A 15,310-nucleotide genomic window follows, 5' to 3' on the forward strand; every position below is an offset into this window, starting at 1 on the left:
GGACTCATGGAAGTACCAGATTTTGAGAATCTCCTCTTATGGATCCCATTCCTCCTCATCCTCTGTACTGAACACTACATTGCTGGAAGTTGCAGAAAGCAAAATTGCTTACCTTGTAATAGGTGTTATCCCAGGACAGCAGGATGTAGTCCTCACATATGGGTGACATCGGTAATGGAGCCCTATGTACGGAAAAACTTCTCTAAAAGTTTCCATGAAACTTTTGAATAGCACCGGAGTGCCTACTGAGCATGCCCAGCATGCCATGATATTCCCTGCCACAGGGGGTCTCCCTTCAGTCTAGTTTTGTAGCAATAAGCTTTAGCAAAAATAAAATAATAAAACGTATCAGGCCCAACTCCGCGGGGTGGCGGGTGGGTTTCGTGAGGACTACATCCTGCTGTCCTGGGATAACACCTATTACAAGGTAAGCAATTTTGCTTTATCCCAGGACAAGCAGGATGCTAGTCCTCACATATGGGTGATTAGCAAGCTAGAGGCTGATTCATTTTGAGGTGAGCAACAGAGAAGTATTGTTGTTGAAATGAATCAGCCGAAGATCACAGCAGGTTGGATGTAGAAGGAGTTGGGATTACACTGGAAACAAGTTCTTTAAGACGGATTGTCCATAGGCTGAATCTTGTCTTCCTTCTTTGTCTAAACAGTAGTGCGCTGCAAAAGTGTGAAGAGAACTCCATGTTGCTGCTTTACAAATGTCCAGAATAGGTACAGAGCGAAGGTGTGCTACTGAAGTTGACATTGCTCTGACTGAGTGTGCTTTTACTCGCCCTGGAAGAGTAAGGCCTGCTTTTTCATAACAAAATTGTATGCAATCTGCTAGCCAGTTTGACAGAGTATGTTTGCCCACTGCTTTACCTGGTTTGTTTGGATCATAGGATACAAACAGCTGACTGGATTTCCTTTGGGCTGTTGTGCGGTTTAAATAGAAGGATAATGCACGTTTACAGTCCAAAGTGTGTAAGGCTCTTTCACCCTGGTGGGAATGAGGCCTAGGAAAGAATGTTGGTAAAACTATTGATTGGTTCAAGTGAAATTCCGTGACAATCTTAGGAAGGAATTTTGGATGTGTCCGGAGGACTACCCTGTCATGTAGGAACTTTGTAAAAGGTTCGTATGTGACTAGTGCTTGTAATTCACTGACCCTTCTGGCTGATGTAATGGCTATGAGAAATACCGTTTTCCAAGTAAGGTATTTAAGGTCACAGGTATTTATGAGTTCAAATGGAGAACGCATAAGTCTAGTTAATACTACGTTCAGATCCCATTGTATGCTTGGGGAATGAACTGGAGGTTTAATGTGAGTTAGGCCTCTCATGAATTTACTGACAAGAGGCTGTGTGGAGATAGATGCATCTCCCAGCTTGTTATGATAAGCTGAGATTGCACTTAAGTGTACCCTTACAGATGATGTCTTAAGACCAGAGTCTGAGAGATGGTAAAGGTAATCTAGTAGCGAGGTAGTGGGGCAAGTGAAAGGATCTAAGTCTTTCTGAGTGCACCACAATGTAAACCGTTTCCATTTGTAGGAATAATTCTTTCTAGTGGAAGGTTTACGGGAAGCTATCAGCACTTGAGATATAGCGGTTGGAAGGTTGAGAGGTTGCAAGATCAAGCTTTCAACATCCATGCTGTCAGGGACAGGGATTGAAGGTTGGGATGGCGCAACTGACCCTGTTCCTGAGTTATGAGATTGGGAGCTACTCCCAGGTGAATTGGATCCCTGACTGATAGATCTAGCAGTGTGGGGAACCATACTTGTCGAGGCCAATATGGGGCTATGAGTATCATAGTCCCTTTGTCCTGTTGTAGTTTCACTAGTGTTTTGGTTATGAGAGGTATCGGTGGATACGCATATAACAGGCCTGAATTCCAATGGCGAGCAAATGCGTCCTTTGGTAGGCTGTTCTGCTGCCAGAGGAGAGAGCAGTAATTGTTCACTTTGTAGTTGAGCTGGGATGCAAAGAGATCTATCGTCGGTTGACCCCAGCGTTGGAAGATCTTGGATGCTATTGCTGGATCCAAGGACCATTCGTGCGGTTGGAACCGACGACTGAGGCGATCCGCTACTGTGTTGTGGATGCCTGCTAGGTAGGTGGCCCGTAGAAGAATTGAGTGTGTTAGGGCCCAGTCCCAAATCTGTGCTGCTTCTTGACAAAGGAGGTAGGAACCTGTCCCCCCTTGTTTGTTGATGTACCACATGGCTACTGTGTTGTCCGTTTGGATCAGAACAGTCTTGTGTGATAGGCAGTCCTTGAACGCATGTAGCGCATAGCGTATAGCTCGAAGCTCCAGGAAGTTTATTTGAAAAGAGGCTTTGAGCTTCGTCCACTTGCCCTGTGTCTTTAGATGACCAATGTGTGCTCCCCACCCTAAGGTGGATGCATCTGTAGTCAAGGTTACTTGTGGAACTGGTTGCTGGAAAGGTAGGCCTTTGAGCAGGTTGTTCATTGATGTCCACCAGATGAGTGCAGATCTGAGTTCTGGTGTGATATGAATGGGCGTGGACATTGGTTGAGTGGCTTGTATCCACTGTGCTTTGAGTGTCCATTGCAGTAGTCGCATGGTCAATCTGGCCATGGGAGTTACATGAACTGTGGAAGTCATGTGCCCTAGAAGAATTAGGCACTGATGAGCTGTTACCTGGATTTGGTTTCAAAGATTGTGAGTCAAAAAGACAAGTGTTTGAGCTCGATCTCTTGGAAGAAAAGCTTTTGCTATCGTAGTGTTTAGGTCTGCACCTATGAACTGTATAAGATGAGTTGGTGACAGATGGGATTTCTGGTAGTTGATGAGAAATCCCAAGGAGTGAAGCACTTGGATAGTGAGCTTGAGAGACGTGAGAGCTCCTTCTTTTGATTGACTTTTGATGAGCCAATCGTCCAGGTAGGGGAACACGTGCACTCTTTGTTTGTGGAGGTGTGCCACTGCTGCAGCCATGCACTTTGTGAATACTCTTGGTGCTGATGCAAGGCCAAATGGCAGCACCTTGTATTGAAAGTGTTGATCCAGTACCTGAAATCGCAGGTATTGGCGATGAGGAGGAAAGATGGGAATGTGAGCGTAGGCATCTTGAAGATCCAGAGAGCAGAGCCAATCTCCCCTTTGAAGAAGAGGTAGAATGGTGCCTAGAGACACCATTCTGAACTTTTCTTTGAGAAATTTGTTGAGATTTCTGAGGTCTAGAATGGGACGAAGGCCTCCTGTTTTCTTTGGAATGAGGAAATATCTGGAGTAGAATCCTCTGCCCTTTTGAGGTCCAGGAGCTGGTTCTATGGCCCTGGCTCTCAGAAGGGTGGATAATTCTGTTTGAAGAATTATGGAATGATGAGTTGCTGTCCAAGATGGAAGTGGTGGGTTTTCCTTTGGAACAGTCAGGAAATCCAGTTTGTAACCATGGGCTGTGATGGATAACACCCAGTGGTCGGTGGTGATGGAGGTCCAAATGCTGTGGAAGTATTTTATCCGACCTCCTACTGGCGTATTTGGGAATGGGTTGATCTGGCTGCTGCTCTCTGGGGCTTTTCAAAAACCAGATGTAGTGGCAGTTTGTGGTGGTGGTGGTTGAGCCCTTGCAGGCCTTTGTCTAGGCTGCTGGCGTTGAGATGGCTGGCCAGTTCTGGGCCTACTTGCTGGGGGGTAATATCGACGTGGGCGATAAGGCCGTCGAGTGTCACGCCTTGGAAACTTCCTTGTAGAAGGCTGAGTCTCTTGTGGTAGAGAAGATAATTGCTTTAACATTTCAGTGTGGTCCTTCAGGGTTGCCACAGCTTCTTTTATCTTCTCACCAAAAAGATTATCCCCCAAGCAAGGCAGATCTGCTAAATGTTCTTGGACCTCTGGGCGTAGATCAGAGGCCTTGAGCCATGCCCACCTTCTTGCAGCTATACCAGATGCTGATAGTCTTGCAGCAGTCTCAAAACAGTCATAGGTGGCTCGGACCTCATGTTTACCTGATTCGAGGCCTTTGTGGATGATATCCTGTAGTGACTCCTGATATTGTTCAGGAAGAGAGAGAGAGAGTTCTTGAACCTGCTTCCAAAGGTTCCTTTGGTACTGGTTCATATATAATTGATAAGATGATATCTTAGAAACCAGCATTGAACCTTGAAAGATTTTCCTTCCCAGGTTATCCAGAAACCTACTCTCTTTCCCAGGTGGTACAGAGGAGTGGGACTTTTGCCGCTTCGCCTTCTTCTGGGCGGATTCCACGACCACTGACTGGTGAGGCAACTGTGTTTTCTGGAACCCTGGGATAGGTTGCACTAGGTAAGTTGCCGCTGCTCTCCTGTTTACTGCCGACACCGATCCTGGATGCTCCCAAATCCTGTATTGCAGCTCCTGGAAAACTTCATGGACAGGGACTGCCAGCATTTCTTTGGGAGGGTCCACAAACTGCAGGACCTCCAAGGTCTTTTGACGTGCATCCACCTCTGTTTGAATGGGAAAGGGGATGGTTTCAGCCATCTCTTTAACAAAATTTGTGAAGGAGAGGTCCTCAGGAGGCGACTTCCTGTGGTCATCAGGTGGAGACGGTTCTGAAAATATTTCTTCATCCGAAGAATAATCAGAACTGGTGTCCACAGGCATCTCACGTGGTGTGTGGTGAGTGACTGGCTCCTTAGGTCGTGGTGGTAAGACAGGAGAACGAGGCCTTGGGGGCCTTGGTACTCCAGATGGGCCTGGAATAGGTTCCTCTGGAAATTTATTAGCGAGGATGTCCAGGAGTGTGTCCAGTTTAGTAATCACTGGATGGAGCATGGAGACATCTTCTTTTGGAACCGATGTTGGCATCGATGGCACCGGTGTGGGCACCGATGTAGGTATTGGTGGCACCGGTGAAGGTGTCGGTGGAGGTACCTGTGGCATCGGTGAAGGTACCGTAACAGGCATCGGTTCCCGGGACCTCGGTGTCAGCGGCATCGATGGGTTTGGATCCCTCGGTGATGGAATCGGCATCGATGGAGGTGTTGATGGCTGAGGCGGAATGGCATCGCGCAGAGCCTGTTGCACCGCTTGACGTACGAACATGTCAAGTTCCACTCTCATAGCTGGTGATATCAGAGCAGCTATGGAGGGAGGCGGTGTTGGCGATGCCGATACCTCCTCAGAGCCCTGAGGAGGTACGAAGCCCGGCACCGATATCGGTGGGGATCGCACTGGATCAGTAGGCCTCAGAGCCTCAGTCCCCGTCCGGGGTTTCTTTGCAGGTGAGGCCGTACCTGACGATGGATCCTCGGTCATCGGTGCCTGGCGTCTTCGATGGCGGTGGCGATGTTTCTCTTTTTGCTTCTCGCTACCCGAGGTCGATGCCTTTGATGATACGGAAGGGGATGGCGTTGAGGCATCTCCCGCCTCCGGACGCTTCTGCTTCAGCATTATTTGACGAACTGAAGCAGATGGCAATGATTGTGCTGATGTCGAAGGCCTTGGAAGCAACTGAATGTTGAATAACTGCTCCATTTTTTCGGCTCTAAGACGACGACCCTTGGTAGTCATTTCAGCACAAGATTTACAGGACTGAATATTGTGGTCTTTGCCTAGGCAAAGAACACACTCAAAGTGAGGGTCGGTTATCGACATTGTCCTCACACAATTTGGGAGTTTTTTAAAGCCGGAGGCCATGGCGCCGGACAGCCGTCGACGGCGATGACCCAAAATATCGTTCCCGGCCGGGAATCGAAAACGGAAAAAGTTATACTAAGGGAAACCCCTACGGTGGAGTAAATTTTTTCCGAAAATATTAATTTTTTCAGATAGGTGAAAATCACCTCAGGACTCCAATTAGCCCGCGATGCTAACGGCTTCGCGGAAAAAAGAAGATTGAAGGGAGACCCCTGTGGCAGGGAATATCATGGCATGCTCAGTAGGCACTCCGGTGCCATTCAAAAGTTTCATGGAAACTTTTAGATAAGTTTTTCCGTACATAGGGCTCCAATACCGATGTCACCCATATGTGAGGACTAGCATCCTGCTTGTCCTGGGATAATATAAAAGATTTTTAAATAAATAGATCCTGAGCCTTCTTTCCCAGAGGGGTCATGGAACCTCTCTCCTCCTGCCTGAGAAGGCGAGTAAAGACATGCTGCCTGCATTTTATCCCCAGGCAAATGCTTGGGCAGTCCACAAAATAAATCTGGGGATAGGGAGAAGACTGCCTAGAAAGTTAGGGCCACCTCAGGAGCAGAGATCAATGAAGCCCCCAAAGGACTCCCAGGCAACAAAGTACCTGCTGTAACAGTTCTTCTGATAAAAAACCAATAGAGGTGGCCTATTTCCAGCACACAGCTCCAAAGCTGCCACTGTTCCCATTGCAGCTGAATGTACACTTGCAGGAATAGTCTGAAAGACCCCCTAGAGCAGTAGTTTCCTGCCACTCGCTCCTCCCGACACTGCCAGCAAAAATCTTTGCTATCTGCTACTGCTCAGTAAATCTTGCAAGAGAAACAGGTTACTTGCTCTGGCAGCTCTGCCATGCTTCTCACTGAAGTCAAAAACTCACTCAGCAGAAGATACCACATCTCAACAACTCCCAGTGACTGACTGTGCCTCCCCTCCTTACTGCCACTTCAATTTCTATTCCTTTTTTCGTTTTTTTCCACCTTAACTGTACTGACAGAACAACTAACACGGCAAGGATCCTCAACCCAGAAGGGAGGTCAAGCCACTACTCCCCAGGGCAAAGGACCATTTCAATTTTTTGTTTGTGCTACACTAGGGAATAGTCTCATTGGCAGTATAAATCTCTGGCATATGAGTCAAAATGTTGCCTCTAGTTATGAGATTGCATAGTTCAAATTAGAAAAATATCTTCTGTGCTAATGTTTTTATATAGTTTAGAGAGGTGATAGGTTGTGTTTCACTATTTGCCAAAATTAGGGAGGATTTTGTTCTTATTATGAAGGTAAATTTACTTATTAGCTTTGAAAACACATGTATGCACAGGATTTCCTAAAACAGAAGTTTGCCTCAAACATGGGATATCTCTTACTTCCTATCCTAAGACATTTCCAAGTTCACTTATGTGAATTTGTAGAGAGTTTTTTTGCTTTTCTGAATAAAAATGAACTGAATTAATCAGGTAAGGTAAAATATGGAAAATGAATCATTTTAAATATACATTTTTTATGTTGATAGCATACCTTCCTCCAGCAGATGGTATTGGTTCAGTGGCATCTCTTAATGATCCGTCTTTATCTCTCCTCAGTCCCTTGGCTTGAGAATCCTTCTTAGACGAGTCTGAACAAAAAGAACATTTAGCAATGTTTATCTTTCACTTTTTTGAAACAACTCTTGGGCTCCATAATTAAACCCCAGACTAAGGGAAAATATGTTAAGTTCCCCCCCCCCCCCCCAACTCAACCTGCACAAATTAAAAAAAAAAAAAAAAAGCCAAACAAGCCATTGAGTTTACATGTGGAATGCAAAGATTTATAAATGCTGAGTTATCATCCACACTGGGCTTTTATTCCTTTAAAAAAAAAAAAGCTGGAGAAATTTACTTATTTCTAAATACATTAAAATAGAGGCTACAGGATCTTGAAGATGATTTTTTTTAAATCAAAATCAGATGGATTGCTTTGCAAAAAGAAAAATACACAAAGTAACTTTAAAGTAAAAGTAAACAATCATTTGCAGGTAAAGCAACACTATAGCAGGTATTCTCTGAACATAATAGTTCAGTCATACATGTGCTCTGTCCTTAACTGACAGATTTCCAGAACTTACTGGAAAAGGCAAAACCTTTTCATTGGTCTGTGCCTCCACTCAATTCCATGTATTTAGTTTTATGGTAGGAGAACTACTCTAAAAGGGAGAGTGAAGTTGCAAGACTGGAAGATTGGGCATCCAAATGGCAGATGAAATTTAATGTGGAGAAGTGCAAGGTGTTGCATATAGGGAAAAATAACCCTTGCTGTAGTTACACGATGTTAGGTTCCATATTAGGAGCTACCACCCAGGAAAAAGATCTAGGCATCATAGTGGATAATACTTTAAAATCGTCGGCTCAGTGTTCTGCAGCAGTCAAAAAAGCAGAATCTTGGGAATTATTAGGAAGGGAATGGTTAATAGAACGGAAAATGTCTTAATGCCTCTATATTGCTCCATGGTGAGACCGCACCTTGAATACTGTGTACAACTCTGGTCTCCGCATCTCAAAAGATATAGTTGCGATGGAGAAGGCACAGAGAAGAGCAACCAAAATGATAAAGGGGATGGAACAGCTCCCCTATGAGGAAAGGATGAAGAGATTAAGGTTGTTCAGCTTGGAGAAGAGATGGCTGAGGGGGGATATCATAGAGGTCTTTAAGATCATGAGAGCACAGCAAGCACAGGAGATGTGACTCTGTTATTTACACTTTTGAATAATAGAAGGACTAGGGGGCATTCCATGAAGTTAGCAAGTAGCACATTTAAGACTAATCGGAGAAAATTATTTTTCACTCAACGCATAATAAAGCTCTGGAATTTGTTGCCAGAGGATGTGGTTAGTGCAGTTAGTGTAGCTGGGTTTAAAAAAGGTTTGGATAAGTTCTTGGAGGAGAAGTCCATTAAAAGCTATTAATCAAATTTACTTAAGGAATAGCCACTGCTATTAATTGCATCAGTAGCATGGGATCTTCTTAGTGTTTGGGTAATTGCCAGGTTCTTGTGGCCCGGTTTGGCCTCTGTTGGAAACAGGATGCTGGGCTTGATGGACCCTTGGTCTAACCCAGCATGGCAATTTCTTAATTTCTTATATTCTTACTTATTTGTATTTTATTTTATCATGATACAGCTGCTTGCAAAAATATTTGACCCTCTAAAACATCAGCAGATTTTGGTGGATTACAAACGATACACAAAATGTTCCAGACAGTATGTTTATTGCACACCATTATGCTCAAAGTAAATTTTCAGAGATCACATGATGTGGTGAGCCTGGGAAGAAGCTTTTTTCAGTGCTCCAGGTGCCATCCCCACGTATCACTGACAATCTACCATCATACTCCGCAGTAAAGTGCCAAACTACATTAGGTAAGACACCTTTATGTTGACTGATCGATTTATGCACAGATCGCCAGGAAATATGGCCATGAAAAAAAGAAAAAAAAAAAGAAAAAGCAAGCACAGGAGATGGAAAAATGGCCACCGCAGGCCCGAGCTCACTGGGAACTGCTTTAGCTTCTGAGATGGTCACAGAGTTGTATACGGTGGTAGTAACGGCTTTAAGCGATAAACTCTCCTCGATCTTGGAATAGATAGCTGATCTGAAATTGTCCCTTTCGGAATTGAACCTGAGAATTGAGAATGTCAAGGGAAGGGTTTCAAGTATCGAAGATGAGGCAGTAGCCCATAAAGGAAGAATTGTTGCCATGGAAAAGATGATAAAATAGTAGGAGGAAAATCTGGGCGATCTAGAAAATCGTTCCTGCCGAAATATCGATTATCAGTCTGCCAGAGAGCTTTTCAGAACAAAACTTGCCAACATTTCTAGAAAGTTGGCTCCCAGATATTTTGATTCTCCCAGAATTGAAAGACTACACAGATCAAACGAGTGCACTGTTTGGGCAGCAAGCGTGAAGGAGAAACCTTCCATGCGTAACCTTAATGAAAATTTTTAAATTTTGCGCATAAGCAATTGATAATGCAAAAATTTTGAAAGATGAGAGTTAAAATATCAAGATCCTATTGTTTCAAGATTACTCACTTCAAGTATCAGCCAAATGCAGAGAGTTTAATCCAGTGTTCATATAACTGGCACAGAAATAAATCAGGTTTGCATTACAATACTCAGCACATCTTCGGAATTGGCATGATGGCACCGTTCAAATCTTTGACCATGTTGAGAAAGCAAAATGGCTTTTGGACACTTTATAAAGGTCTTTCTGTAAGATCAAGCAGTTTTTGGGTAATCGGAAGGCTGTCATTCAGGCTGACAGGTTTTTTTAGATGCTTGCGTTGCAAGGTTTCTTAGAATTTGAACAGTGTTGACTTTAATACAATAGACGATATCAACAGACACTATTACTGCTCCAGTGGGGTCCCCCAAAGGTCATGCTGGAGATGGCCCCAGATTGATTCAAGTACGATTCTGACTTTTCCAACTACATGAATCTCGCGGCAAGATGTTTTAGAGCCTCGTAGGTCATACTGGAGATGGCCCTATTGAATTGGAGATTCAGCACTTAAAATTCTCTAGCTGTGGACTTACTAGTCATTTGAGAAATATGGAAATATTCTCAGGGTTGAGCGGAATAGAAATCCTCACCCAGATGTTTTGACAAATGTTGTATAGTAGGTTTTTTTTCTCTTTCTCAATCATGGTTTTCCAGGAAGACTCCACTGGTAAGATATGCAGACCAGGGAAATACTACCAGTGTTTTATTGGCAAAATATTCATGTTCATTATCTCGTTAGCTAAATTGAATTGTTGAAGTAGGGTGGAATGGCACCTGCACACATTATATACAGTCCTTGTGCTCTCAGTTGGAGAGTGGTTTCAAGAAAGGGGAGAAGGGAAAGGAAGAACATAAGAAAAGCCATATCAGACCAAGGGTCCATCAAGCCCAGTATCCTGTTTCCAACAGTGGCCAATCCAAGTCACAAGTAAACCTGGTAAGTACCCAAACATTAGATAAATCACAAGCTACTATTGCTTATTAATTACCGTAATAGCAGTTTATGGATATTTCTTCTAGGAACATATCTAAACCTTTTTTAAACTCAGTTAAACTAAATGATGTAACCACATCCTCTGGCAATGAATTCCAGAGCTTAACTATGCGTGGAGTGAAAAAGAATTTTCTTCAATTTGTTTTAAATGAGCAATCTGCTAACTTCATGGAATGCCCCCTGGTCCTTCTATTATCTGAGCTAAGGTCATGAGGCCGACCAAAAAATCAGTGGGTACCCGGCAGGGATCTAGTTGTTATTCTAACCACCCCTAGGGAGATTTTTTTTTCAACAAATAAAAGGAGTGGCTATGGGGGCTTCAATAGCCCCTGACACTGCCAACCTCTATATGGGTTGTTTTGAAGAGCAAATATTAATTCATTGTCAGTTTAGGGATAATATAATTCTTTGGAAGTGTTATATTGATGACATTTTAATGTGGCCAGGCAGTCCTATTGATCTGAATTGTTTTTTTAATATGGTTGAACACTCAGGACCATAATTTGCAATTTACCTCCACTGTGAGTGACACATTGATACAGCCATAAAATATGAGGAGGAATGTTTTCATTTTTCCATCTTTAGAAAGGAGACTGAAAAACGTTGCTACACTTCGACAGTTGCCATCCTTTGAAATTTAAACAAAATTTTCCTGTGGGACAGTATGTGATTAAGAAAGTTGTGTTCTTCTACTACTGAATATTACCACAAGGCGACCGATATGTATAGCAGGTTTATAGACAGGGGCTATCCTAGCAAGGTCTTGAAACAGTCCCTTAAGAGGGGCCACTAGGCCAGTCGGGACCTTTTATTGCAGAGTGTTCATGCGAGAAGTCTAATTTGGTATGTGTTTTATCTTTTACACCTGACACATGGAAGGTACGTAAAAGTATACTGACACATTGGAACATCTTACATTCAGTGTTTCAGGAAGGTCCTACCTTTGCTCTTTCCCGTGCTCGCAACCTAAGAGACCAGCTGGTTCACTCTACCATGTCATCTCCTTTGGTACATATGTCCCAGAGGGGACATTACCCTTGTGGAAAATGTAGTGCCTGTCCTTTATCGTTTAATGGTGACACAGTTATTCTGCCCCATAGATGCCCCTTTAAACCACAGTCTGAGTCCTCCTGTGATTCCATAAGTGTTATTTAATTTGGTGCCCATGCCATCTTCGCTATATGTTGCGCTGGAGGTGGACCCTTGGCCTGGCGCAGGATTGGTACGGCCCTCTGAGAGATCTCAGAGGACGCCTACTGCCAGGAGGCGGAGCACCCAAGAAGACAGAGGCAAACTGGAGCCTCACAAATAACGGCCCGGGGACTCCGTGGGTTGAGCCCTTGGATTCCTGGGCTGCCCACAAGGAGCAGAAGTGCACAGCTAACTGCGAACAGGCGAGCTAGACCGGAACAGAGTACTGGAGACCACTGGTACAAGGCAGGAAACTGAAGCTCTTCTGGGCAGAGTAGGCAGCATCTAGTGGTCTAGCTCAAAGAAGGCCGCATACAGCGTCAAGGCTGGTGGGTCTGGTGGTCTCACGAGAAGCAAAGAGTGTCTGAATGTAGCGCAAGGGTTAAAGCCAGGATATCTGACTGAGGATGGTCAGCCAAAGCAAGGGTCAGTTCCAGGTATCAGTTCAAGCGTGGTCAGAGGCGAGCAAAGGTCAGTTCCAGGTATCAATCCAAGCGTGGTCAGGCAAGCAGAGGTCAGTGCCAGGTATTAGTCCAAGCGTGGTCGGAGAAAAGCAGAGATCAGTACCAGGTATCAGTTCAGGAAGGTTCAACCTGGGTTGCAGAACGTGGGACAAGCTCAGGAACAGAAGAACACAGGAACAGGCGCTGGAACACAGGAACAAGAACAGGAACACAAGAACAGACGCGGGAACACTGGAACAAGCACAGGAACTCAGGAACAAGGACGCAACTAGCACACACAAGGTGACAACCCGTTTGCCAAGGCAAGGACTGGAGGGCTGAACCCTGCCTTTTAAGCAGGGCTCAGGTGACATTATCGCTGGGTGCCACGGGGCGGTTTCCCGCTGCAGCGCCTTTAAAGGTCGGTCCTGTGCATGGGTGCGCGCCTAGGGGCCGACTGTAGGAAGGTGTGGCACGGGCCTCTCCGCGCCGCGCGGGACACAGAGCACCGGAGCAGGAGGGTACCAAGTCCGGAGTAGAGGAGGCTGATGAGCTAGGAGCCCGAGGGCACAGACGGCTAGGGACGACCGCGGGACAGACCGGGGGAGCAGTCAAGGCTGGGTTTGGAAGTTGAGCAGGGCCGGTCGCAGCCCTAGCGCGGCCGGGGCGCGCAACAGTACCCTCCCCCTCATCGGCCTAGGCTTCTCAGGGTGCGCTTGATAGAAGTTTCGCAGAAGCTCCTTGTCCAGAATTTTGTGAGAAGATTCCCATGAGTTTTCTTCGGGTCTGAACCACTCCCATGACAGGAGATACTCCCAGCGCCCTCTCCTTTCACGGACATTTACAACCTCCTTCACTTGGAAGCATGCTTCCGGTTCTGCGGAGACTTGGGTTGGAGGTGGCAGTCATCATGAAGGCCAAGTTATGACAAGAGGCTTGAGGAGCGAGATGTAGAACGTGTTGTGAATGCCTAAGCTGGCGGGTAGCCGAAGCTGATATGTGACTGCCCCCACTCGCCACAAAACTGGGAAAGGGTCCACATATTTCAGAGCCAACCTCTGGGAAGGTAAACCAAGTTGGATATGTTTGGTGCTAAGCCATATCTTCTGGCCAGGAAGGAACGTGGGAACAGTGCGGTGATGGGCATCAGCAATCTTCCTTGCCCTTTCGGCAGCCTGCCCCAATCTCTGTGTAACTTGTTCCCAGAGGTGCTGAATTGACTGGGTTGTTGCTTGAGCTGCCGGAGATGGCACATTCAGAGGAACTGGAAGCGGCAGACGGGGCTGCCGGCCATAGACGACGTGGAACGGAGAGCTCCCTGTGGCGGCTGCAACGTGGGTGTTATGCGCAAATTCTGCCCATGGGAGGAGATCTGCCCAGATGTCCTGCTGGTCGTTTACGTAGGACCAAAGAAAGGCCTTTAGGGACTGGTTTGTTCATTCAGACTGGCTGCTCGCCCGAGTGTGATAAGCAGAGGTTAAGTTTAGGGTGATGTTAAACTTGCGGCATCCAGTACTTTGCCGCAAATTGTGGGCCTCTGACCGACACGATCTCCTGAGGAAGCCCATGGAGGCGAAAGATGTGGGTTAAGAAGGGGCGCCCCAGTTCGGGAGCAGAAGGCAGGTTAGGCAAAGGTATGAAACGGGCCATCTTATTTATTTATGAACTTTTACTATACCGATGTTTGTGGACACACATCACACCGGTTTACAAAAAACTGAAGCAGGCAGAAAATTACAATGAACAGGAAGGGGTAAGGAGGAGCAGGCAAGAAAAAGGTGAGATGGGGGTAGGAGAAAGAGCAGCGAGAAGGAGAGAGGGTAGACGAGAGCGAAATGATAGGAATAATCAATAATTGAACAGTGAGAGATAAAGAAGAAAAACTTTGATAACTAACATATTTGTGATCTTGGAGAAACTGTCTATGATGACCCAGATCACGGTGTTCCCCAGGCCTGAGGTCGGATGCCTTCAACCATGCCCATCTTCTGGCACTAACGCCAGTCCCTGCCATTCTGGAGGATGTCTTGAATGAGTCGTAGACCGCACGTATCTCGTGCTTCCCAAGACCTTTGTGTATGATGGAACTGAAGGTGTCTTGATGCTGTTGTGGAAGAGTTTCTGATAATTCTTGAATCTGCTTCCACAAATTTCTCTGGTATTGCATCATGTACAATTGGTATGAGGCAATTCTTGACAAGAGCATGGAACTTTGGAACATTTTATGTCCTAAATTGTCCAAGCAATAATGGGCTGTGAACGTATGGAGAGAGATCCAGGTAGCAGCCTTACAGATGTCAGTAAGCGTCACCGAACGGAGGTGTGCCACTGGGGTCGCCATGGCTCTGATAGAGTGTGCTTTTACACGGTCTTGTAGCGAAATGCCTGCTTGCTGGTAGCAAAAGGAGATACAGTCTGCCAACCAGGAGGAGAGGGTCTGTTTTCCCACTGGATTTCCCAATTTGATAGTATCAAAAGAAACAAATAATTGAGTGGATTTCTTGTGGGCTGACATGCGCTCTAGATAGAAAGCTAGGGCACATTTACAGTCCAAGGAATGTAGAGAGCCTGCTCCCCTGGGTTTGAATGGGGCCTGGGAAAAAAAGTAGGTCGGATGATGGATTGATTAAGATGAAATTCCGACACCACCTTTGATAAAAATTTAGGGTGGGTGCGGAGAACTACCCTGTCATGTAGAATTTTAGTGTAAGGCTGGTAGGTGACTAATGCCTGCAACTCACTAACTCTGCGAGCGGATGTGACAGCGAGAAGAAAGGTTACTTTCCACGTGAGATAGCGGAGATCGCAGGAGTGGAGAGGCTCAAACGGAGGTTTCATGAGCCGTCCTAAAACCATGTTAAGGTCCCAAGCGGGGACCGGAGGACACAGTGGAGGTTTTAGGTGGAGTAAGCCTCTCATGAAGCGTGCTACTAAGGGTTGTGTCGAAATAGAAACATCCCCCACGCCATTGTGGAATGCGGCCACCGCACTGACATGCACCT

General features: G+C 45.7%; 1 protein-coding gene across 1 annotated transcript in view; it reads right to left on the reverse strand.

Annotated features, from left to right (window-relative positions):
• Positions 1–15,310, reverse strand: part of HAUS6 (HAUS augmin like complex subunit 6) — a 345,826-nt gene that overhangs the window by 117,933 nt on the left and 212,583 nt on the right. The window contains exon 12 of the mRNA XM_029608783.1: positions 7,161–7,257. Within this exon, the coding sequence (XP_029464643.1) occupies positions 7,161–7,257 (97 nt within the window). The remainder of the gene's footprint in view (positions 1–7,160; positions 7,258–15,310) is intronic.

The sequence above is a fragment of the Rhinatrema bivittatum genome, chromosome 1 (assembly GCF_901001135.1).
Source record: "Rhinatrema bivittatum chromosome 1, aRhiBiv1.1, whole genome shotgun sequence".
Taxonomy (NCBI): Eukaryota; Metazoa; Chordata; class Amphibia; order Gymnophiona; family Rhinatrematidae; genus Rhinatrema; species Rhinatrema bivittatum.